Genomic DNA, 26414 nt, shown 5'->3' with positions numbered 1-26414 from the left:
GCCCGGATAACTGCCTCTTTCTAACCTGAAAGAAAGGTGTTGTTGATTCTGAAAATATTGCCGAAATTTTCAGAGACGCCCAGATAACTGCCGGGCTACAATACAGCATGAATTTTTTTGCGCTGCCAACTGAAGAGTTGCTACGCTCAGGATTTACCACGCCCCTCCTCAGCTTTTTTTCAACAGCTTCGATACGAGAATATGATTTTCACCAGGGCTACCTTTTCCGTTCTACGTTATACTTCGGCTTTCCTCCTGAGAACATGGATTCCTGATAGGCACCTAACTGGCGTTGTGACAACATTGTGTAATTTGCCGCAGGGTACAGACTACAAAATTAGTTTCTACAAAAGCCTATAGCTGCACGCTCAAGACTGCATATGCGACTCCTGGCACTAATCACGTTTAAAAGAGGTTACTGAAAATCACGCGAGCAAACCCAGGTGTGTCACCAGGATGTTCCAGTGCTGCCTGTCTCGAATCGGGAGTCTCAACACATGTAAACACTAGTAAAGACTCATAACGGTTCGGCACAGACACAAGACAAGCGCTGAACAATCACCACATTGTGCAAAACTGGGCACTTCAGCAAGCGAGGGGAACGCCAGACGTACCAGTGCCGAATACCTCCGTTTCTCGAGCAGCGGGGCAGGCTGACTTGCTCGCACTGGCCGTCACAATAGCTTCGCCATCAGCAAGATGAGGTGCCGACGTGTGTATTTTGCCGTCGGTAGTCCCAGTGGGCATGTCGGCCGTACCAGTGCGTAGGGAGTTCGCATCAGGCGGCGGTGTCTGTTGATGAAGTGGAGCGACTAAACTCTCTCCAGTCCTGGCGCCTGTCGTCTCCGTGGCCGAGCTCTCGACGGGACGATGAGAGGCCGACGTGTCTGCTTTACTGTCGTGAGTGTCAGTGCGCATGTCGGACGGGCCAATGTCTGGTTGGTCTGCATCCGAGCGCGGTGAATGCTTCGTTTCCGGCGAGACAGAACCGCCGTCGTTCTTGGCGCCCGTCATCACCACGGCTGAGCCCTCGGCAGGATGCGGCGACTCCGACGACGTCTGCCCACTGTCGTGGCAAGTCCTAGTGCGGAGACCGGATGTTCCAGTGGCTGGCGACTCTGCATCTGGCGGTGGTGTAGGCCTCGCACCTGGTGAGACTGAACCGTCAGCGCTCTTGGCACCCGTCACCAATACGGCTGAGCCTTCAGCAGGACGAGGCAAGTCCGACGTCTTTCCACTGTCATGTGGAGTCCCGGTGCGGATTGTGGGCGTGCTCTTACCTGAAGCCTGTGCATCTGGCCGTCGTTTCCGCTTCGCCCCAGGAGTGGTGGAGTCGCTATTCCTCCTGGAACTCCTTTTCACCCCAGTAGCAGAATGCGACTGGGACGTCTGTCCTCTGCCATCGCGTGTATTCAAGTCCGTCTCATGGGTGTCGCTGGTCCTTGAGGAACGCCTTCGATTCGGTCGCCGGCGGCGACGGGAGTGATCTTCTCCCTGATGCATTTCCTCTGCCGAGCTACGCCTGGACTTGCCTCCGGAGCTGTTGGCTTCTTTGCTAGCGTTCAGCGATGGGTTCTTGGCGTCTCGCTTGTCCGTCATCTTTGCAGGAAAGACGCTGCCGCTTAGCTAGGGTGATTCCAAAATTTCTTCTTCTGCTTCCTCGCGCGTGCAAGCGTGGACATAGCCTGCGCGCGCAGATATGGGAATTTTGGTCAGCTTTTCAAGTTAAACACAGGCTTCGCAGTCAATGAACTCCATTCTTATTTCAAAGCTCTCCATTCGAGAGAAATTAGATGGGTAGTGCCTTAGTGACATGGCACATACCCACGACCGGGGATAGACCAGGGTTCCGCGAGTAGAGCCAAAAGAAGATGGTAAACTGGTGCCAAGCGAATGGTTTTGCTTTTGGTAGTAAACCAGAATCATTAAAGAGGAAAGAAAAAAAGCAACAAAACAACAAGAGAGAAGATAAGATTATGTAATACATAAAAATTACTGATCTTTTCTAAATGCAAAAATTTTGGATAAATTAGCTAAGAAATCTGCCGATAGCTATCACGTAATTGTGGAGACATTCGCACAGTTGATTCAATGCAAAACTTCTGGCGCTAGCACCGAAAGAGAAAGGAAGCGGGACCCACAAATTCAGTCCCAACTTTGTATTGGCAGTTCCTAAATTCGTCCTTCTCTGATGTGCACATCTCCGGCAAAAGAGTACAGAAACGCTCCAATGTTTCTACTTCTTCACAAGCCGCGCAAACGTGTGTGGGACTGAACTCGCATCCACATAAGTAAAGATTTAAGTGGGGAATCCTGCTTTTTGCTGCGTCCACGGTTCTTTAGAAGAAGAAGACGAAGAGCAGTCAAACCCCATTCAGCCCGAGGACATCATCATCATCATCAACATCAGTCACTGTCTTGTTAGCAAAGTGTACCCTTTGTGGAGCTGTGGTTGCCTTAATTCTAAACGCTCTGCAATTGACCTTAGCCCACTTTCAATGCTTCCTGTGTCTGCACTGCTTGAGTCATGAGCCTCTCCTTACCGTAGCGGAATTCCAGCATTTGGCACAACCTTCGAGTGTCCGCTTAGTAGTTCACGGCAGTGCGAGGTGTCTGACCGTCTTACGCTGCAGGATAACGAGATTAAATCTGTATTTGTGCCTATCGAGTTTGTCTTTGTGGAATCTTTTTGAGTAATGTGGCGAAATTCAAACAGTTGATCACGTTCTCTCTTCCTGCCGCAGGTTTGCCTAGCACTTGCCAAGTCCTACGTAGAGTGTTCGTCGAACCGGAAAGACTGTCGTCTAGTGTTCCAATAACAGGCTCCACGTTGGGTGTCAGATGAGGGTTTTGGAATAGGGGATACATACCTTTTCACCGCTTAATCGCGGCTGGCACAGTTAAAAACCACCGACCCCACTCTGTGATCCCGAGCGCTACCGAGCGCACGCCGACCACTGCGGTCCATGCTCTCTGAGAAACAAAGGAACGACGTTGGCAGACAAAAAAAAATACATTTATTGCTGTAACAAGCATAAGTCCGGCTAGTAACAAAATACTCTAAGGAATCGACGCCGTCCGACTCACCAGCAAGGTTACTAGCGAACGTTCGGCCACGCTAGGCCATGGGAGAAGCCCCGAGACTGGACAGGAGGAGCTCGGGGGAACATGTTCCCATGAGGCCTCGCCTCGCTAGCGGAGAGCGGAGCGTCGCGCCGAAACGTCGGCGCGTATAGAGTTCCCGACCCAAGGAGAGAGAGCTGTCTCCTGCGAGCGTGTACGAATCACGCCGTCCGTGGCACTCGTGGCGCTGCGAGGCCGGCGCGCTCCCTTTTTAGTTAAAGTACATAGAAAGGACACAGCGGAGAAGCAAACCAAAGGATGGAGGAGAGATTGTGCTAGAAAAACTAGCCACCCTCTATACGCAATGCCTTGTAACCTCGAGAGTACCAGAAGCTTTAAAGAACGCTAACGTTATCTTAGTTCATAAGAAAGGAGACGTAAAGGACTTGAAGAATTACAATCCGATCAGCTTACTGTCCGTTGCCTACAAGGTATTTACTAAGGTAATCGCTAATAGAGTCAGGACAACCTTAGACTTCAGTCAACCAAATGATCAGGCGGGCTTTCGTAAAGGATACTCGGCAACAGACAGTCTATTGACTGTCTAAAAATATTTTTGTAAGGGTGGTACCCATGAATTTCTCAATTTTGTGTTTCGAACAGCAGGTGGATATAGCCAGATGTTTTCCATAGATCATGGCGCGTGCACTGGGGGACATTACAAGAGGGCTGAACAAAATCCCACTCAAACTCAGTGCCACCGGATTGGTAGATGACATCGATTTTTTTTCAGCCCCTTGCTTCGCGTTTACTTTCATTGAAACACAGAGAGACGAAACATTTATGCACTGCTTCTAGAGTCTTGGGAGTCTTCATGAGTGGAGAATCTAGTCCAGGCCTATTGCGGTGGCAGCTTGGGCCCGTTCGACCAGCGAGAGCTGACTTTCGGCTACCCAGCTGAACAGCACTACCTTCTCCCGCTCCTGCGTGGCATTGTGCATGACTGGGACTGCAGGGTTTTGCTGGCATCCCCATGTGGTGCGATACAGTGTTGCTGTATCTCCGTACCATGGGCATGAGAGCCGGTAGAGCGTGTAGATCGAGTTTCCGCCATAAAAACACAAACTCAGAATTCTCTTTCGTGCACTTTTGAGGCAGAGCTGAACTCCGATTTCACCGATATTGTATGAAGACTGCTTGACCATGAAATCGAGCCTCTAATCGAAACAGAAGTGAAAAGCATAGTGCTAGAGCAACTAATGCGCACTCGGCATAGCCGCGCAAGATCGTCTGCCTTTTTTTTTTCAGCGTACAGAAGATGGAGATAAACTGAACTGATTGGAATAGTAGACTGGGCAAGTTGATTGATTGTCGAAGCGAAAATGTACATTGTGAACTTCAAACACGAGCTGAAACCAACCGAATTATTCGGACGAAATCGCAGCACTAAAATACTGTGGTGAAATAATTTGATTTGTTCGGTAGGGACTCGTGGCGGGCGCATCGAAGTGCGGAGATTTCTAAGCTAATTTGGGAGTCACCACAAGTACTTGTTGCTGTTAATGTTGGCCTTATGAAATATGGCACATATCCACACTGATCAGTTTAACGTTAGGAGACAGGAAAACGTCAGAGTGGAGCAGGGATCAAACACTGGTTAATGACGTCCTTGTTGAAATCAAAAGGAAAGAATGAGCGTGGACAGGGCATGTATTGCGAAGGAAAGATAACCGTTGATCCTTAAGGGTAACGGAGTGGAGTCCAAGAGATGCGAAGCGTAGCAGAGGGCGGCAGAAAGTTAGGTGGGCGGGTGAGATTAAGAAGTTTGCGGGGATACGGTGGCCGCAGCAGGCACAGGGCAGGAATAATTGGAGAGATATGGGAGAGGCCTTTGTCCTGCAGTGGGTGTAGACAGGTTGATGATGATGATGATGATGACCCACACTGGCGGATTGGCCAAGAGAGGGGAAGCATATTCACCAAAACATAACAAAAGGAAATGAAACTACCACCCATGCTCTCTACGTAGTTCAAGTAGGGAACTGGAGGAAAAAGAAAAATAATGGATTCAAAGAAGGTGAAATAATGCAAAGAAAAGAAAGTTTCGTAACATTCGGCGAGGCAGTCGATGAGATTCCAGCAAGGAATTTACTGCAGAGCAACAATCAGGTCTCTGGAGGAACCCAGGTGTAATGGCGCCAAATGATAGCAAGACCGGGATGCTCAAACTAAGGCTAAAATGCAAAAAGCGATCATCGAGCAACCTTCTTCTCAAAGAGATAGAGAGGCGATAATAGAACCAAACAGATTAACAGATTCGGCTTCACAGCAAACTGAGCAGAAGGGAGATAGCGTCAAACCAGAGCTGCGCAGATAGAAATTTAGAGGAGAGACACGGCAGCGCAACCTTACGTTTGCGTCCTTTTTTCTGGTCTTCTTATTTTTTCCGCTGAACTAACCGACCATGCACTGCCCTCGTGATTTTACCTGACTGCAACAAAAACGACTAGAAGGAGAGGACAAGGAAAACCTTCTCAGAAGAAGAAGTGTTCCGCTCGCGAGCCCACACGTTTCAACTCCTCCGCTATGCACCCTGGCCAATCCCCCGCCGTGGGTATGTGCCATTCAGCCCGAGGACATCATCATCATCATCATCATCATCCTGGAACACGGCCATCGAGAGCGTCCTAAAAACTCCGTAGGAAGCCATGAATCCATCTAAAACAGCGCGGGCAGAGAATTCGATGGGCCACGGCCCAAACCCTGTCGGCAGTAGCGCAGTGTCATCAGTAATATCGTCGTCACGGTCAACTACGGCCTCCCATCAAAGCCTGCCGCCTGACGGCAGTAAAGCAGGGCCGCCACAAAAACCACAGTCGCAGTCGGCCGTCGCCTCGGCCGGGGACCTCCAGTCTGTCAACGCTGTAGCCGCGTCACCAGTGAGTTCAGCGTCGACGTCCGCCGTGGCTCCCCCGGAGAACCTGCCTGGCTCTTTCAACCAGGATAGCAGGGCCACCGTCCAGGAGGGCGTCTACGTCGTCATCGGCCACGGTCCGTACCAGTACTGCGTGCTCCTGTGCGGCATTCTGGCAACCATCGTGTCCCTTATGCACATCCTCTCGGACCGCGTCCTGGTGCGACCCGTCGACTACTGGTGCAGCCCACCCCACGACTTGAGCGACCTGTCCGTTGACGCCTGGAAGAATATGTCCATCCCGGTCGAGGCTGACGGCACGTTCAGCAAGTGCACCATGTATGACCTCACCGTTGCGGTAAGCGCAATATTTCTCCTTGTTAATCGGGATTAATCTCTCCCTACGGTTCTGTGGCACCTCTAGCATTGCGCAGTCAAGTGAGCCTGCAGCAGCTCTCCAGATATGCCGTGTCTTATCGTGACTGGTATCAGGGACAACTTGAACGTTTCGCTGTGCCGTCATCAGCTGTGCTTTGTTGGCATTACTAGACGCCATTACCCTGTGCCTTATTCGACAACGCCCGGTATGAACAGCTTGCCAAATGTAGTGGTAACCAGGCGTTATCAAGGTACTGACCGTTATTGCGGGCGCCTAGCGCCCAAGTATACGAACCATTGCCCGGGACCACGGCCATGACCATAGGCGTAGACTAAAAGCCGTTTCACTCCGTGATAATGGGGACAGTACCTGACCTGCACAGTGGCCTAGGCTACTGCCCCGCACGGCTTCCCGAGAACAGGACGATAACACAAAAATATTGGCCAAAGTCATGATCAGGGCAATGGCCATTGCAAAACCCCGAGCTTCAGCGTACGTAAAGGGACATGATTGTCATTGACGTCAAGATGCAATGATTATGAGGCCTTCTAGTGTGCTTGATAAATGCAGCTGCCCGGTATGAATTCAACCTATTCGCATCTGTTGCTACCGAACTGCCTGCACTGAGTTCGCGGCCGATACCGCGCCTCTTCCTTGTGTGTAGATCTACACACAAGATCTACACACAATTCACTCGAGTGAATTCCAGCTGTTTGAGTAATCGTGAGATGAGGTCATCAGAGCTCAGCACAACAATCTAGCAATCTAGTGGTGACCAAGCGTTATCAAGCGTTATATTAACGATTTACCAACGAATGTTTGTAGTAACATTCGTATGTTCGCCGACGATTGTGTAAAATATCGGCAAGTTAATAATGCCTTTGACCAAAAATCTCTTCAAGACGATCTTAACCGCATTCAGGAATGGTGTGCCAAATGGTTAATGGAACTTAACCCTCATAAATATAAAATCTTGTCCTTCACGCGTCGCCGCAACCCGCTTCATTTCCCATACGTAATAGCTAACGTCCCTGTGCACCCGGTTTTATCGTACAAGTATTTAGGCATTACCTTGTGTAGCGACTTGTCCTGGAGCACACACGTTACGAACATATTCATCTGCTAATAAAACACTTGGATTTTTAAGACGTCATCTCTGCCAAGCCCCTAAACACGTAAAGTTATTTACAATCCTCGCCTGCGGGTTGGCGTCCAAAGCCAGACAAAGTCTCCAGGAGAGTAAGTGAATGCGCGATGATGTGAGTCGTAGTATTCTTTTGAGCGGCGTTGAGAGGCCAGGGTACGTAAGCGGGCTATACGACGGGCTTCTTCGGCACGGCAGAGTACCTGGGCAACGGACGCGTTGTCGTTAAAACGGGAAGATGGTATCGAGGAAAACGCGGGGAGTGCGGGCATATAGCAAATAGAAGGGAGAATACCCTGTGACCTCATGATTTGCCGTCTTGTCAGACCAAAATTAGAATATGCTTCACCCATTTGGGACCCGCACCAAACTTATCTTATAAATCCACTCGAATCAGTCCAAAACAAAGCAGCCCGATTCATCCATTCATTGCATTCTTAGGACATCAGTGTATCAGCGTTGAAAGCTGAATCCGGTTTATTGCCCTTATCACTTCGTCGCCGCATTGCCAGCCTTTGCTTGTTCCATACATTTTTCCATAGTTCACTAGGCCGCGCACCCTACATCGTCCCTCCAGCCCGCATATCTCATCGCTCTCGTCATCCTTTTCAAGTTTCCAGACCTCGTGCCCGTACTACCACCTTTGCCGCATCATTTTTTTCCCGTACTGCAGCAGACTGGAACGACCTACCCAACGACATCGCAGCCATCATGTGCTCATCCAACTTTGCCAATAACGTTACCAGTCATGTTTTGTTGTGTTCACACCTGCTCATCAAAATATATGTACCCACCCCTTATGTAATACCCCTCGTAGGTCTTTAAGGTAATAAAATGAAATGAAATGAGATGAAATAGTTTCGAATACCTGGGGATTCAAGTTATGTTAGCCTAACCTGGGCGCATATGGGGAGATGGTCACATAAGCCTGTATGGTCTCATATCAACCCCCATATCAACTAGACTCGCTCCCCTATGCCCCATAATTAGTGATAATGGTCGATATATGGGACACACATTGCTTCAAATTTACCCGATATGAATTCATATATGGCACATATACGTCTTGATATCCCATACGAATTCATGTCTCCTGTGTAAATTCCTCTTTCCGTATGAATTCATGTGTCCCATCTAAAATCATATCGGCTTCATCAATAGGAACTCACGACATGAAGAAAAGATGGAGGGCTGTTCCTGTACATGGCATTCACTCAATACCACTTAGGGTCATGGTCGAGTGTCCCGATGGGAGTCGCTCTTGTCGCTGACACGACCTCTCTAATACAGCTTCTGTACCATCCATATCTTGCAGGAGAATCCCGGAGCAAACAGGCCGACGGTGCCGTGCCAAAGATGGGACTACAATCTTACTGACAAATTTGAGAGCCTCACGAGCCGCTATGACCTCGTGTGTAATCGTCGCTACCTCTCCAACATGCGCCTAATGTTACCCGTCATCGTTAGCGGCCTCATGACTCCCCTCCTCGGCTTCATGTCCGACAGAGTGGGCCGGAGGCGCGTCCTGCTCATGGCCGTCTTCGTCCTCTTCTTGGGTGCTTACAGCAACTGTGTCGCGGAAACGGTCACCTTCCACATCATCACACGAACACTGATCTTCGTAGGCCACAACGGCGCGTTCCTGCTCACCTTCATACTCCTGTACGAGGTGACCGGCAACCGGTGGCGGCCACTCTACACCACCTTGCACACGGCCGTTGGAGTAACCTTTGTCCCTCCGGCCGTGGGTGCCGTTTCCGCGCTGCAACCCGGCTGGGCACTCTCCCAAGCATTCCTCCTCGTCCCGACGACGATGTTTGGGATCTGGTGCTGCCTTATAAATGAGTCGCCCGCGTGGCTTCTCGACGTGCGAGGCATGAAGGAAGCGGAGGTTGTAATCCTCAAAGCAGCCAAGAAGAACGGCGTGGACATGGCCAAGGCCAGGGCTTTGCTGCATACGACCCACAGGCAGCTAAGGAGTATGGGCCCATCTGCGCAACTACCAATGGACGTCGTGAGGGCTGGAGAGCACTTCACGCTGACAGCGAAGATGAACCGGCGGACAGCCTCCGTGTTTCTTGCCAGGTTCACCGTCACCACCGTCTACTTCACGCTTGTCCGCACCCAGAAGACTACGGGTTTCTATTGGCTCACGGCGGAAGTCTTTCTCTCAATCGCCTGCTTCTGGATTGCTTGCTGGGCCATGGCGAGGTACAACGTCCGGGACACTGTGACTGCACTCCTGGCCGTCGTGTGCGTCTTCTCTGTTGCCGAGGCGCTCCTGATATCACTGGGCACAAGCGAAGCGGTCTCGTACGCTCACCTCGGCACGAAGGTCGCTGTCTCCGGAGCCGGATGCGTGACCATCTGCTATTCGGCGGAGATCTTCCCCATCAGCATTCGTAGCGCTGGTGTGAGCGTGTGCCACGTCTTCAATTCCGGCGGTTCACTGGCGGGGGTTCTCCTCATCGCGCTAGCTGGACAGAATGCTGGTTTCGCTCTATCCACATTCTCGGCGGTGATGAGCGCCCTCAGCGCATTAGCGATCCAGTGGTTGCCCGAAGTCTTCGTGGAGGCCCCACCGCCGCCGCCGCCAGCAGGCTCCGTGGGCGACGAGGAGCGAAAGGAGGCCCTCAAGAAGTCATTGAATCCCGCTGAAGCCCAAAAGCGGCGTAGGCGGCGCGAAAGGAGGGAGTGAGGTCGCCGCCAAAGTCGCCCACTTAGCTCACCGCGCGCACTATTTTATTCCTGGTTAGGGTAAGCATTATAACTGAACCTCTGCTTTGGGCATTTAAGATGATTCCTCAGCTTCTCTCATTTGACATATTAGAATTTGTGCAGTTTTTAAGGTAATGGACAAATCAGCACTGCTTACCTCAAAACAAGTTTGACATCTACGGACACAGGATGAATTTATAGCGTCGCGTGAATTTTTAATATTGCCATTATCTCTCTAGCTGGATAAAAATACACATTCACATCGAAATTGCTCGCGTTTACTAATGAGGCATTTCGCCGACTGCTTAGTTCTGAGAGCTTCTGAAGCCCCGATGTTTAGTTCATAGCTGCGACTATATGCACTTCTGCGCTGGACACTTCGCATATATCATTTCAACCTTAGCCTCACTGATATGTTCTTCTTGTGTTTCGTTATGTGTTTGAATGTTCTCATGGACAGAGCCGCGTGTAAAATCGGAACTTCTGCGCTGTAGCGTACCTCACAAAAAATTTGAAAGGTCCATGTGGAAAGGTAATGTTAGGCTGTTACCGCTTTAGCCGTTCGCTATTTCTTCAAATGTTTATTGACTTGTGGGCTGACGTCAGCAGCGTTTAACGTAGAGTTTCTCTTCGTAGTGAGTAGTTAGAGATTTTTTTTTTCTCTCCGTGCCTCTTCTTTGTGGCTCACCATCGACTGTGTTCTACACAAGCACTGTTTGGTAGAGTTGAAATGTTCCCTGATGCCCATGTGCAGCCGACGGATTTCATTTCTGCGCAGAATATGAGCGGAAAGATGTCACCTGAGGCGCCATTGTCAATGAACGAACATTAGGGTGCGCTGTACACTGACTGTGTTCCTGCCGGCAAACGCATATCCAGGTTCTCACCATGACTGGCAGCAACTTTCATTGCGGAGAGGACGCAGACAAGTTCTTCTGCTGCGTTCTGGCTTTGTGGAAGCCCTTGTGGCGGAAGAAAATGACCGCGCATTGTTTGAGGTTTCTAATAATAGACGTCTCGACCATGTTTACCACAATGAATCGCAATCGGCTTTGTTATCGGTCACTGGTTTTACACTGCAATGTTTTACAAGAAATAAATCCCTGACCTGAGCACAGCACTCATTCGAGGAGCCCGTACAAAAAATTACAGGATTGCACTTGTCTGCTTGAGAGCGGAAATGCGAGAACCATTCCCTGTCCTCTTTTTCTCCGAGCCGCCGCGGTGGCTTAGTGGTTATGGTGCTCGGCTGCTGACCCGAAAGACGCGGGTTCGATCCCGGCCTCGGCGGCTGGAATTTCTTTGGAGGAGAAATTCTAGAGGCCCGTGTACTGTGCGATGTCAGTGCACGTTAAAGAACCCCAGGTGGTCGAAATTTCCGGAGCCCTCCACTACGGCGTCTCTGATAGCCTTAGTCGCTTTGGGACGTTAAACCCCATAAACAACAAACATCTTTTTCTCCGTTCACTTTTTTTGTCATTCTGTTTGTTTTCGTTTTTGAAATTTTTGTCACTGTTATGTTGTTTTGTTTTGTGTCATTTTTCATATGCGAAAGCAAAACGTTCACATACTATATCCACGCCCGTGGCTGCTCTGAAGTCCATGAATTATATCGACGTCCGCGGCAATTTTTTTTGCATTTTTTCGCTTTTTTCGCGTTTAATTCATTCTAGCTTATGAGCGTAATCTTTCCCATGGAATCATTTTATCACACACTGTCACAATCACACTTTCACACATTTATCTTTTCACGTTATTATTATGATTATTAATTAATGCTCTCAGATTAATGACAATCTGATCATGTAAAAAGTTATGCAAATATGATATGAGTACGTATGATCTAAGAAGAACTAAGAACGACAAACAGCAAATTGCGTACAATTTCGCATAGCTTTTGTTAATCTACTTTGGTGTAAATTTGCGTATGTGTGTGAACAAAACGATTTGTCGGATGAAAGAGTGCGTGGAGAGAAATATGTTCTGTAAGTGGTTGTTAATGAGGACAGTGGTTTAAGTGGGGGATGAAGGTCACTGCGAAGCGCGAGTTTGAGCGTTATTTGTAATAGTTAGGGGCACGGTTCATTAATCCCTGCACGGCATTTAGTACTGGATAAACGGCTTAATTCTGTTCTGTGAAGAACACTGTACTACACCGAAATCTCGTTCCACTCCTCCGCTCGTCTCACAGGTGTTCAAAATGGTGACTTCGGCGCAAAAGCATCTCGAAATCCAACTTAAAGGCAGCATGCGCACAGGAGAGATCGAAAAGGAATTCCATGCTATTAATTGTAAAAAACACTGACCAGAAAAAAACTTTTCTCCAACAGCATTCTAAATACAATGGGAAGCCTTCACTGCCACATTTCGTATTTGTTTACTCATTTATTCTTTTTTTGCGAATACCGTGCGCTCAGTGTGGGAAATAAGAGGACTATAAGCACAGAATAACAGTACAGTGAACCTAGTAATCCTAAACACAATGCACGACAATATGGAAGCCTGTCTGTAGACTGGAAGCAAGAACACGGGACACCCACGCCAGCAACATGCTTTTTACGGGGAGAGCCGCTCGACGGCTTCTTAGGAGCGCCGCTCTCTGGATTGATATGGTTAGGCCTAGAAGCCTTCGCGTGTAAACCTCAGAATACGGTGCTTTGCAACTAGCCATCGCCTATCGTAACAGTTGTAACGCGGTTCGAGAGTTCATTCGCACCTATGCCTGTGCGGATGTCACGAGTTTACTGGCCGGGGAAAAAAGGAGAGTGAGCCGGGCAAGAAACGCGAGTTAATGGTGTCCTAATCAATATCAGGAAGAATACGAGGTCTGTTCGAAGAGTATCCGGCCTTTGACCGAAGAAAAAAAAACTGGCATAACTGGAGCGTTGGAAACCTAATCACCCTCTATTTAGACTCCTTGGGACTCGACACACTTCTCCCAGTCGTGCTTCCATTGTTGGAATCATTCCGAAAAGGCCTCTTTCGGAATGGAGTTTAGCTCAGCTGTCGTTGCAACCACAATGTCCTCTCTTGTCTGAAATCGCGCTCCTTTCAATGGTCTCTTGATTTTGGGAAACAGCCAGAAGTCGCAGGGGTCCATATCAGGAGAGTAAGGAGTCTGTTTAACTACAGGAGTCTGGTTTTTCGCCGAAAAAGTCTGAAGCAAGTGCGAGGAATGGGCAGGAGCATTGTCGTGATGGATGCGCCAATTTCCTGTTGACCTCAACTCCGGTCTCTTGCGCCGCACAGCATCACGTAGGCGACAAAAGACATCCCTGTACTACTTGTTGCACAAGCACTTGTTGCTGGTGGTGTTGACCTTATGAAATATGGCACATATCGACAATGATAGGTTTAACGTTAGTAGACAGGAAAAGGTCAGTGTGGACCAGGGATCAAACACTGCTTAATGACGTCCTTGTCGAAATCAAGAGGAAAGTATGAGCTTGGACAAGGCATGTATGGCGAAGGAAAGATAACCGTTGGTGCTTAATGGTAACGGAGTGGATTCCAAGAGAAGGGAGGCGTAGCAAGGGGCTTCAGAAAGTTAGATGGGCGGGTGAGATTAAGAAGTTTGCGGGGATACGGTGGGCGCACCAGGCACAGGACTGGGTTAATTGGAAACATATGGGAGAGGCCTTTGCCCTGCAGTGGGTGTACTCAAGCTGATGATGATGACAATGACCTGTAGAGGGCGCTGGTTCAGCCCTATAAATAGAGACGCTGGCGGCAATAAAGGATCTTTGGCTTCCTGTCTTGAGAGCGTTCATTGCTGCGGCTCCGTCCGCTGGCATGGGTCCAGGCTAGGCCTAGTAGCCGGCCCAATTCTGCAACCCTGCCATCTCGGCAATCTCTACATGACCCACGCTGGCGGATCGGCCAAGAACCGGGAGTCATAGATTGCTATTCACCAAAACATAATAAAGGCAAAAGAAACGCGCGCACGACTATTGTAACCCCCACGGGCTCTACATACTTTGAGTAGGGAATGGAGTGAAAAGGAAAAAGAGTTTGGAGGAAAAATAAAAATGATGGATTCAAACAAAGTGTAATAATACAAAGAAAAGAAAGTTTCGTAACCTTGGGCGAGGCAGTCGATGATGAGATTCCAGCGAGAAATTTTGCGCAGAGCAACAATCAGGTCTCTGGCTGAACCCAGGTGTGATGGCGCCAAATTATAGCACGGCCGGGCTGCTCAAACTAAGGCTAAAATGCAACAAGGGATCATCCAGCAACCTTCTTCTCAAAGAGATGGAGAGGCGACAGTAGAGCCAACAAAGATCGATAGCTTCGGGTTCACAGCAAACTGAGCAGAAGGGAGATAGTAGCGCCGAACCAGAGACACGGCAGCGCAACCTTACGGTTTTGCGTCTTTTTTTCTGGTCTTCTTATTTTTTCCGCTTAACTGACCGACCATGCAATGTCCTCGTGATTTTACCTGACTGCAACAAAAACGACTAGAAGGAGAGGACAAGGAAAACCTTCTCAGAAGAAGAAGTGTTCCGCTCGCGTGCCCACACGTTTCAACTCCTTCTGGAACAAAGCCATCGAGAGGCGTCCTAAAAACTCCGTAGGAAGCCATGAATCCATCTAGAACAGCGTGGGCGGAGAATTCGATGGGCCACGGCGCAAACCCTGTCGGCAGTAACGCAGTGTCAACAGTAATATCGTCGTCACGGTCAACTACGGCCTCCCATCAGAGCCTGCCGCCTGACGGCAGTAAAGCAGGGCCGCCACGAAAACCACAGTCGCAGCCGGCCGTCACCTCGGCCGGGGACCTCCAGTCTGTCAACGCTGTAGCCGTGCCACCAGTGAAGTCAGCGTCGGCGTCAGCCGTGGCTCCCCCGGAGAACCTGCCTGGCTCTGTCAACCAGGATAGCAGGGCCACCGTCCAGGAGGGCGTCTACGTCGTCATCGGCCACGGTCCGTACCAGTACTGCGTGCTCCTGTGCGGCATTCTGGCAACCATCGTGTCCCTTGTGCACATCCTCTCGGACCGCGTCCTGGTGCGACCCGTCGACTACTGGTGCAGCCCACCCCACGACTTGAGCGACCTGTCCGCTGACGCGTGGAAGAATATGTCCATCCCGGTCGAGGCTGACGGCACGTTCAGCAAGTGCACCATGTATGACCTCACCGTTGCGGTAAGCGCAATATTTCTCATTGGCAATAGGGATTAATCTTTCCCTACGGCTCTGTAGCACCTCTCGCATTACGCAGTCAAGTGAGCCTGCAGCAGGTCTTTAGATATGCCGTGTCTTATCGTGACTGGTATTAGGGACAACTTCAACGTTTCGCTGTGCCGTCATCAGCTGTGCTTTGTTGGCATTACTAGATGTCATTACCCCGCGTCCTGTTCGACAACGCCCGCTCTGAACTGCTTGCCAAATCTAGTGGTAACCAGGCGTTATCAAGGACCTGCGCGTTATTGCGCGCGCCTAACGCCGAAGACCACGAACCATTGCCCGGGACCATGGCCATGACCCTAGGCTTAGAACAAAAGCCGTTTCACTCAGTGATAATGGGGACAGTACCTGACCTGTACAGTGGCCTAGGCTACTGCCCCGCACCACTTCCCGAGAACAGGACAATAACACAAAAATATTCGCCAAGTCATGACCAGGGCAATGGTACTTGCAAAAGTTCGAGCTTCAGCGTACGAAAGGGACATGATTGTCATTGACGTCAAGATGCAATGATTATGAGGCCTTCTAGTATGCTGGATAAATGCAGCTGCCCGGTATAAATTCAACCTATTCGCATCTGTTGCTACTGAACTGCCTGTACTGAGTTCGCGGCCGTTGCAGCGCCTCTTCCTTGTGTGTAGAGTGAATTCCAGCTGTTTGAGTAATCGTGAGATGACGAAGATCAGAACTCAGCACAACAATCTAAAAATCTAGTGGTAACAGGCGTTATCAAGGACCTGCGCGTTATTGCGCGCGCCTAACGCCCAAGACCACGAACCATTGCCCGGGATCACGGCCATGACCATAGGCTAGACCAACACCACCAGAACGAACACCACAACTCAGAAAAATACAGGGTCGTCTGGGCAACCTACAAAATACGCGTACTTACAGTGAATATACATTATCCGCACTGGGAAGAAAAGGCCGTTGCAAGGGACGTTTTACGCATTGCGTAGTTAACGCTGTGCACAGCGTTCTCTTCTGAATATTTAGCATCTTCAGCATTTCCTTCTGAAGATGCTGAATAAACGAGCCTTTGATGATAGTCAAACAGCTGGAAACTACATAAGCAGCTGACGCTGAAGCCCTTTCATGCGTACTCAGACAGAAAAAAATATAGAGCCGACGCTGAGGCAGCGATTGGATATCGAGCGTTAACACACCTAGCGTAACATAATAATTTCGAATACCTGGGTATTCAAGTTATGTTAGCCTAACCGGGGCGCAAATGGGGAGATGGTCACATATGCCTGTAGAGTCTCATATTACCCCCATATCAACTAGACTCGCTCCCTAGCTGTTCCCCATAAGTTGTGATAATGGTCGATATATGGGACACACATGGCTTCAAATTTACCCGATATGAATTTATATATATGGCACATATACGTCTTGATATCCCATACGAATTCATGTCTCATATGTAAATTCCTGTTTCCATATGAATTCATGTGTCCCATCTAACATCATATCGGCTTCATCAATAGGAATTCACATGAAGAAAAGTTGGATTGCTGTTCCTATATACGGCATTCACTCAATACCATTTAGGGTCACGGTCGACTGTCCCGATGGGAGTCGCCCTTGTCGCTGACACGACCTCTCTAATACAGCTTCTGTACCATACCTTGCAGGAGAATCCCGAAGCAAACAGGTCGACGGTGCCGTGCCAAAGATGGGACTACAATCTCACTGACAAATTTGAGAGCCTCACGAGTCGGTACGACCTCGTGTGCGATCGTCGCTACCTCTCCAACATGCGCCTAATGTTACCCGTCATCATTAGCGGCCTCATGACTCCTCTCCTCGGCTTCGCGTCCGACAGAGTGGGCCGGAGGCCCGTCCTGCTCATGGCCGTCTTCGTCCTCTTCTTGGGTGCTTACAGCAACTGTGTCGCGGAAACGGTCACCTTCCACATCCTCACACGAACACTGATCTTCGTGGGCCACAACGGCGCGTTTCTGCTGACCTTCATACTCCTGTACGAGGTGACGGGCAACCGGTGGCGGCCACTCTACACCATCTTGCACACGGCCGTTGGAGCAACCTTTGTCCCTCCGGCCGTGGGTGCCGTCTCCGCGCTGCAACCCGGCTGGGCACTCTCCCAAGCATTCCTCCTCGTCCCGACGACGATGTTTGGGATCTGGTGCTGCCTTATAAATGAGTCGCCCGCGTGGCTTCTCGACGTGCGAGGCATGAAGCAGGCGGAGGTGGCTGTCCTCAAAGCAGCCAAGCAGAACGGCGTGGATATGGCCAAGGCCAGGGCATTGCTGCATACGACCCACAAGCAGCTAAAGAGTATGGGCCCATCTACGCAGCTACCAATGGACGTCGTGAGGGCTGGAGAGCCCTTGCTGCAGAAGGCGAAGATGAACCGGCGGACAGCCTCCGTGTTTCTTGCTAGGTTCACCGTGAGCGTCGTCTACTTGACGCTTGTCCGCACCCAGAAGACTACGGGTTTCTATTGGCTTACGGCGGAAGCCCTTCTCTTAATCGCCTGCTTCTGGATTGCTTGCTTTGCCATGGTGAGGTACAACGTCCGGGACACCCTGTCTGCACTCCTGGCCGTCGTGTGCGTCTTCTCTGTTGTCGAGGCGCTCCTGATATCACTGGGCACAAGCGAAGCGGTCTCGTACGCTCACCTCGGCACGAAGGTCGCTGTCTCCGGAGCCGGAAGCGTGACCTTCTGCTACTCGGCGGAGATCTTTCCCATCAGCATTCGCAGCGCTGGCGTGAGCGTGTGCCATGTCTTCAATTCCGGCGGTTCACTGGCGGCGGTTTTCCTCATCGCATTAACTGGTCAGACTGCTGGTTTTGCTCTATCCACATTGTCGGCGGTGATGAGCGCCCTCAGTGGCTTAGCGATCCAATGGTTGCCCGAAATCTTCGTGCAGGCCCCACCGCCGCCGCCGCCAGCAGGCGCCGTGGGCGACGAGGAGCGAAAGGAGGCCCTCAAGAAGACCCTGGCTTCCACTGAAGCCCGAAAGCGGCGCAAGCGGCGCAAGGAGGGAGTGAGGTCGCCGCCAAAGTCCACCACTTAGTTCACCGCACGCACTAATTTAATCCTGGTTAAGGTAAACATTAGGACTGAACCTCTTTTTTGTCTGTGCAAGATGATTCCTCAGCTGCTCTCATTTGACATATTAGAATATGTGGAGTCTTTAAGGTAATAGACTAATCAGCAATGCTTATCTCAAAACTGCTTTCGCATATCTATGGACACAGGATGAATTTATAGCGACTCCTTACTTACCCAATCTTTCCTGATTTTTTTCTTTTGCCGTTATCACTATAGCTGGATAAAAATATACATTCGCACCGAACTTGCTCGCGTTTACTGATAAGGTATTTCGCTGACTGCGTAGTTCTGAGCGCCTCTGAAGGCCATGCCTTTGTTTATCTCATAGCTGCGACTATATGCACTTCTGCGTTGGGATACTGGGCACATCGGAGGTCAACCTTAGATTAACCTATATTCCGATTTGGTTATGAAGCGTGTGATGCATGTTCTACTTCTGTTTTGTGCTGTGTTTTAATGATTTCATGGACACAGCCGCATGTAAAATTGGAACTTCTGCGCTGTACGTGATAGACAAAAAATTTGCAAGGTCCATGTGCAAAGGTCATCTTAGACTGTTATCGCTTTTGCCGTTCCCTATTTCTTCAATTGTTTCTTGAGTTGTGGGCTGACGTTAGCCGACGTTCAACGCATAGTTTCTCTTCGTGTTGAGCAGATCGAGATTTTTTCACTTCTGTGCATCTTTTCACTGCGGAGGACCATTGTGTGCGCGTTCAACTCAAGTGCTGTTTGGCAGACTTTGAAATCTTCCCTGATGCCCATGTGCAGCCGACGGATTTAATCTCTGCGCAGAATATGTGCGGAAAGATGTCACCTGAGGCGCCATTCTCAATGAACGAAAGTTAGGGTGCGCTGTACACTGACTGTGCTCCTGCCAGCAAACGCATATCCAGTGTCTCACTATGACTGCCAGCAGACGCCGACAAATTCTTCTGCTGCATCCTGACTTTGTGGAATCCACTGTGGTGCAGGAAAATGACCGCGCATTGTTCGAGGTTTCTAATGATAGATGTGTCGACCATTTTTACCACATGCATGAATCACAATCGGTTTTATTACCAGACAGTAGTTTTACACTGCAATGTTTTACAAGAAATAAACCCCTGACCTTAGCACAGTACTTAGCAAAGGGGCCCATACAGATAGCAATCTGAACACGTAAGAAGTTATTCAAATATGATACGAGTGCAAAAAAACTAAGAAAAATATACCAAAAATGCGCAAAATTTCGCATAGATCTTTTTATTCCACTTAGGACAGAATTGGCATATTCGTGCGAACAAAATGATTTTTGTGATGGAAGAGTGCAAGGTAACATAATTCTAGAAAGAAAAGCCGAAATAAAGACTTTCTGTAATTTGTTGGCATGAAGACGGCGGCTTAACTGTGTGATAAAAGTTTGGGAGGGGGGGAGGGTTATTCAGAAACTCCTAAACAGCTAAAGAGTCGTGTGCCTTATCAGGCATTCAGTTTTGTCAAGGTGGTATCAGGGAATATTCCGAAGGTGATAAATTATCGCCAATGCACAACACAATCGGGCGCGCGAGTCATTTGAAAACACAGCATAGTAAAAAAAAAGGATTAAGTTGGGAACACTTGAGCGTCCAGCGAAAATTGCAGCGTAAGAAGGAGTTCCAGCGTAACGGCCTGATTTCACAGAGGCATAACAAACACACAAAATAAAAGAAAACAGATTTTGCACATTCGAACAGTTTTGCGAATTACGCCGCATCAAAGCGGTCTCTTTGCTGAAGTGGCTAAGTATGGGCAACAACGAAGAGCGAAGAACAAGCCACGCGAAACGTAGAATACTCAACAAATGTCCCGAGAAAAGGCGGGGTACACACTAGAGCTACTTAAACTACAACATTCTTCATTGAACTCGAGCAACTGCGCAATAAATTTGCAGCTAGCCAGAATAAGCGGAGAAAGAGTAAAATGTCCAGAAAGTTGCTCTCAGTAGTGAACCCGTTTCGATGGAGGAGGAACGCAAAAGGTGACTGTGTACAGTGCGATGTCAGAGCACGTTAAAGATCCCCAGGTGGTCGAAATTATTCGGGAGACCTCTATTACCGCACCTCTCTCCTTTTCTTCTGTCACTCCCACCTTCCTTCCTTCCCTCACGGCGCGGTTCAGGTGTCCTTCGAGATATGTGAGACAGATACTGCGCCATTTCCTTTCCTCAAAGACCAATTTACCAATAGTGAACCCCAGCAAAAAAAAATAAATAAATCTGCCCCATTTCGTTTCCTCAAAACCAATTTACCTATTTACCACGTCATGAACGTCTATGTTCGATCGACAACAATATTAATATCCCAACGGATTGCAGTAGGTCCAGTGTCATCTGGAGAATATTTTTGTGCACGTAAAGTAATGGTTCAGGCCTAATGTTTGCAGTCATCAATCGAGAACGCTTGGCATCACTGGGACAGCAAAGCACGCTAACGCGGAGACTTCGGAGGCGACTTCACTTTCCTCTTGTTTCGCTTGCGTTTTCCTCCAACTCTAACCGGAGCCAGCGACTTCTTCAGGGCCTCCTTTCGCTCCTCGTCACTCAAGGCGGTCGTCGCTGGCGTCGCTAACGGCGCTTCCACGAACACTTCAGGCAGCCACTGTATCGCCCACACACTGACGGCAGCCATCACCGCCGAGAATGCGCAGAACGCAGCGCTTGCAGTCCGGCCGTGGAGTGCGATGAGGACGACTCCCAAGATGGAACCACCGGAAGTGAACATCAGGCAGAGGCTGACGCCGGCACTGCGAATATTTGTGGGAAAGATTTCCGCCGAGTAGCAGTAGGACACGCTCATGGCACAGGACACGGCCACCTTCGTTCCGAAGTGAGCGAAAGAGGTCTCTAGGCTAGGGCCCAAGGTCATCAGGAGTGCCTCGAAGATTGATCCCACGCACACGATGACGAGCAGGGCAGACAGCACCTCCCGGATGCTATATCGCACCATGGCCCAGCAAACAGCCCAGAAAGTGGCAGTCAACAGGAGGACTTCCACCGTCCGCCAGTACAGGCCCTCAGTCTTCTCGGTGCGGATGAGCGTGAAGTAGACGGCGCTTAGACTGAACCTGGCAAAGAACACGGAGGCCGCGCGACGATGCGTCTTCGCGGCCTGCAGGAAGTGTTCTGCAGCGACCGCGATGTCCACTGACGTCTGCGGGCTGCGCTCCATCCTCCTTAGCTGTCGCCTGATTGTTTTGAACGTGGCCCTGGCCTTGACCGTGTCCACGCCGTTCACCTGTGCTGCGGCGATGACGGCCGCCTCCGCCCGCTTCATCTCCCGCATGGCGAGAAGCCACGCCGGCGACTCGTCCAGAAGGCAGCACCAGGCAGCGAGCATCGCAGTGGGAACCAGGAGCATCGCATGGCAGAGCGCCCAACGGGGTTCCAGCGCAGAGACGGCCTCTACGAACGGGGGAACCAGGGTGCCTGCAATGGCCGTGTCCGTGAGTGCGAACAGCGGCCGCCACGCATTTCCCGTCACCTCGTACAACAGTATGAAGGTGAGCAGGAAGGTGCCGTTGAAGCCCACAAAGACCACGACACGGGTGAAGACGTGGAAGGTGATGGTTTGCGCGACGCTGCTGCCGACGGCACCCACGAGGAGGGCGAACACAGCCACCAACATTATGGGCCTCCTGCCCACATTGTCAGACGCCATGCCGAGCACAGGCGACAGCAGGGCGGGAACGCTGACGGCGACGATCCCTCGGACGTGGGACAGGAAGAGGCGGTCGCAGACGAGGTTGAACCGGCTTATGACGCTGTCGCCTCGGTGTTCGATGTCGTAGTCCCAACCATGGCAACGCACCACCGATCTGTTTGCACTTGGATAGTCCTGCGAAATAAGTTACAACCACCGCATCAAGGAGACCGGGCGTGCAGTGGAAAAGTGCCTCTGAAACAGCCGATCAAGGCCACAGGTGATATTAATAGAATGTTCTCGTGTAAACTGAACACTTTACCTAGACCTTTTATTACGGGAAGTTACGGTCACGAGCAAAGCATAAAGCCGACCGAGCTAGTAGCAGAGGACAGCAGGAACACCCAAATCGTCCCTCATACAGCTCTCGATATGAACCAGACTTGAATTATTTCCATGCAATTGGCTCGCGGCCCCGCAGCCCTGTTGGCAATGTGCGACCTCCCAAAACAACTCTAAACAGCTCACCCCAGCAGCGGGGTCGTACATGGTGCACTTGCTGTATGTGCCGTCAGCCTCGACCGGGATGGACATATTCTTCCAGGCGTCAGCGGACAGGTCGCTCAATACGTCGGGCGGCCTGCACCAGTGGTCCACGGGCCGCACCAGGAGCTGGTCCGAGAGGATGTGCAGCAGGGACACGGTCGTTGCCAGGATGCCGCACAGGAGGACGCGGTACTGGTACCGGCCGTGGCCGATGACGACGTAGACGCTCTCCTGCACGGCGGACCAGCTGTCCTGGGCGACGTAGCCCGACAGCAGCGCCCCTGGGGTGGCAGTGCCCGACTGCGAGGGTGACGACACTGGCGACGGCGCCTTGCTGCTGGAGGCACTCGGGCTGCGGTACCCTGAACTATCTGCTCGTATTTGTGTCGACGGCTCCATGGCTTCTTCAAGAATATTCCGAATGTCTCCCGATGACCTGCCGTGGCACGAGCTGGATGAAGCTCATGCGCTCGTGAGCACAGTTCTTCGTTTTCTTAAAAGCTCAGAACCTTCTTTTCCTTCTCGTTCAGCATGATTGATTTGTTATTAGTACATGAAACGACTATTGAGAGTGTTCTAGGAAACACCCTTCGAAAATTTAAAAAAAAAATGTGGTGGTCGAAAATGTGGCAACATATTTACAGGTACAAAAAATTGGCTGGAGGCTTAGCTTGGTTAAGCCTGGCTGATTGCGAAAGCAATAACACCTGGCTGCGCTTGGTTCTGCTGGTAGTTTCGTTTCTCGAATTCACGCGTAGCAGACTCGAACTCGCCAACTCTTATCTCTTGTTCTTCACGTCGCTGAGCCACGATGTCACCGTCTCGAATCTCCACAATGCTCTGCTCTTTCTTCTTGGCTGGGCATGCGCGAGGAGCAAGTGACGTCACTGCGCATAGCTGGCGTGCCAGCGGACACGGCACGCTATCTGTGCGCCGCTACTGCGCATCGGAGAGGAGAGAGAGCGAGGCGATGGAGAGCGCGCGGCAGCGGCGGAGGCCCCGGCCCGCTAGCTATGCGCCGCTACTGCGCATGTGCAACTGGCGAGCGCGGTGGCGGCTGCACTGAGTCACCCGCGCTGTGCGCCGTGTGACGTCACTGCTCCTCGCGCATGCGCAGTATGGCCTTTCTTCGGCTCCGCGAAATGGCTCGGCGACTTGCGTAGTGTTGCCGCAACAAAACTGTAGTTTGTCATGGTCCGGAAGTTCGTGGGTGAAGGTTAGACCCTTCCCATTTGGTCTAAAAATGACCGTTTAAGTGAACACCAGCTTTCTATGAAGAAAAATACAGGGTCGAATTTAGCCCTGCACTGCGGCGCTTGCCAGGAGGCTACACGGCACAAGCCATGCATACTTTTATTGCGAAAGCAATACTGCTAGCACTTTTCTGCCGTCGGTGGAGATCGTTCCTTCGCTCCGGCGCAGCTGCGGCGCACGACCACGTGACAGCGTGACGTCACGACCAGAGGAGAGCAGGGGCTCCAACTGGTCTCCGGCCCATAGAGTTAATATAACCAACTCTAGAGGGAAAGCTGCCCATTGAGCCCATGCATTCCAGTGGGCAACGCATGAACGCAGCCATCACACAACGGTTTGCGTGTGTTGCCAGCTGTTTTGTCACTTTCTAAATCTGGGCAAAAAACGGAGTTGGAACCTGGCAACGTAGTTCGTGGGAAGATGGCGGTATGCAGAGTAGCTCTCGACTGCGCTAAACTGCTGTAAACAACGGCAAATCGTCGCGTTTGGATCGTTTTCAATGGTATGCAGTGTCGCATCCCGACTGTAATTTCATATAGGTGGCTTGTGACTTCTGAATTGTTATTTGAAGGCTAGTACCGCGACTGTGACGCGCTGGAGGGTATTTCGTCTGTAGAGCGCACGGGATTTTGCATGTCCTCTGTTGTCGAGTGCAAATACACGTCGGAAATTTGATTTGGCCCCAGAAGGGCCAACACAATTCGCAAAGGAAACGAATGCCCAAGGTAAATGCAGCAACTCCTCTGCCTGGTTTGTTTTGAATGTTCAGCGTTTTGTTATATTAAATGTCGAAGGTTTGTTGAGAGTACCGCGGGCGTCTCGCGTTTTTTTTTTTATCTTTCTCCTTCGCCGAGGAAGACGGTGCCGTGTCTTTTCTGGGGCGAGACGAGCTCATAATAGGATTTTTCGTACGCAGCAACGCTCAGAGCTTCATCACGAACGAGTGAAACAAGTTGGAGGCAGAAATGCATGAAACGCCATGTAGCGCTCGAGAAACCTTCGTTTCATGTCCAGCATTGTGCGCATTAAATTGTGGGTGCTTGGTTGGTTGTTGTGGTGGATTTTTGTTATTATTTTTGTGTTGGTTTTTTTAGGTTTATGACTGCTTTTGCTTCTAATGTGTGACACTGCTTTTTGCTGAGATATTTTTCATTCCTCTGTTTGGTTTCAAAACCCATTTATGAGAGGCTAGTGCCGCAAGTACTTTATACGCACGGGATAAGAAGGGTCCTGCGATTACATGTATGCTGTCTTGTTTACATGCCGATTTCCTGCCAGTGGCTGTGTTCGGAGCAATAATGCGCTGTCAGATGCTTGAGCTGAGGATCGTAAGTGTGCCTCTTTTCCGTAAAATAAACAGTTGGTAGACTGCGCATGTCCTTCTTGAGCCGTTGCGCGGCCGTTCATTTCAACAGTGTTACCTTAATTACCGCATGCATTAGTGATGAAAATCGTAATAAAACGCATTTAAGCAAGAACACCTGCATCCTTTATAAGTATCGCCAATGTGTTCCCTGTCAAGCAGATTGAGGCAATGGCGTTAAGAAAGTCGAATGCCGTGAAAAAGTAAACGGCTGCAAGGTTCATTCGTTTGGTGTAATCCGCCTTTAAAGAGAGTTCCAAGAGCGGGAGATTTTCATTCACACGCTTTACAGTACACAGTTGTCGTGAAATGTGCATATGTATCTCTTCCCACGTTTACTCACAAATGATGCAAAGTGCCCGATCCTTTTGGAGCTTTTGCCATGCATCAACGCACGAAGGTGGCGGCATCGCGGTGAACGAGAGCGCGAGTGACTCCTTGTCGTATGCAGCTCCTTGAATTAAGTGCCTTGAAATCAGGTTCGAAAGCAGAAGTTTAAAACCGAAACTCCGAGAGCGTTTATTCAGTTCACTCGTGAACATGTTCGCAATCGTCCGATATTAAAAGAAATGACCACAATCAGTATGCTAAAGATTACGAAATGTGTTTAAAACATTGAAAATACGCGTAAGAGTGACATATAATTATTATCTCTGCCGCAGTTTTCCGAATTCAAACTCAAACTTCACCCCTCCTTGACTTTGCGAGAAAAAACTGTGCTGGCCACAATAGTGTGTTGTAAGATGGCGTTCAAGATGGCGACTTACATGCGTGGACCGCTTTGCTAGCTCAGCTTTACCCCCTGCTTCGGCCGTGGTCGTTCCTTCGCTCGGCGCGGCGGCTACCACGTGACGGCCTCCTCGGCCCGCCGCGTGAGGGCGCTCGCTAGGAGAGGATAAACGGGGCGCCGCAGACGCGCTCCGCTTAGTCATGCCCGAGGAGTTGTACAAGGCGTCGCTGGAGCGACGTGCTGCGCGCAAACGCCGGCGCCGTTACGAGGAGACAGATGAAGAAAGGCAAGAGCGGCTGGCTAAGCAACGCGCCTATGCCGCAGAATGGCGAGCCCGGCGGCGTTTTACAAGTTCAGTGAGCGAGAGTAATTTCATGGA

The 26414-nt window shown here is 50.3% G+C and overlaps 3 protein-coding genes across 3 annotated transcripts; 2 read left to right on the top strand and 1 right to left on the bottom strand.

The window, feature by feature from the left end:
• Nucleotides 1–5771: 5771 nt before the first annotated feature.
• Nucleotides 5772–10198, top strand: LOC149330759 (organic cation/carnitine transporter 2-like). Its single transcript, XM_089559495.1, has 2 exons — nt 5772–6335; nt 8816–10198. The coding sequence occupies exons 1-2, from the start codon at nt 5772–5774 to the stop codon at nt 10196–10198; spliced, it is 1947 nt and encodes a 648-aa protein (XP_089415621.1).
• Nucleotides 10199–14798: 4600 nt separating this feature from the next.
• On the top strand, nt 14799–18448 carry LOC149330758 (solute carrier family 22 member 16-like). Its single transcript, XM_089559494.1, has 2 exons — nt 14799–15362; nt 17042–18448. Exons 1-2 carry the CDS (start codon nt 14799–14801, stop codon nt 18446–18448), a joined length of 1971 nt encoding a protein of 656 aa, XP_089415620.1.
• Nucleotides 18449–20930: 2482 nt separating this feature from the next.
• LOC149330757 (solute carrier family 22 member 13-like) lies at nt 20931–23087 on the bottom strand. The gene is made up of 2 exons (XM_089559493.1): nt 22671–23087; nt 20931–22337 (listed from the first exon to the last, which is right to left on the bottom strand). Exons 1-2 carry the CDS (start codon nt 23085–23087, stop codon nt 20931–20933), a joined length of 1824 nt encoding a protein of 607 aa, XP_089415619.1.
• Nucleotides 23088–26414: the final 3327 nt, after the last annotated feature.

This window comes from Amblyomma mixtum, chromosome 9 (genome assembly GCF_055824585.1).
Source record: "Amblyomma mixtum isolate Tamu chromosome 9, ASM5582458v1, whole genome shotgun sequence".
Taxonomy (NCBI): Eukaryota; Metazoa; Arthropoda; class Arachnida; order Ixodida; family Ixodidae; genus Amblyomma; species Amblyomma mixtum.
This window is presented reverse-complemented; position numbering and strand designations above follow the sequence as displayed.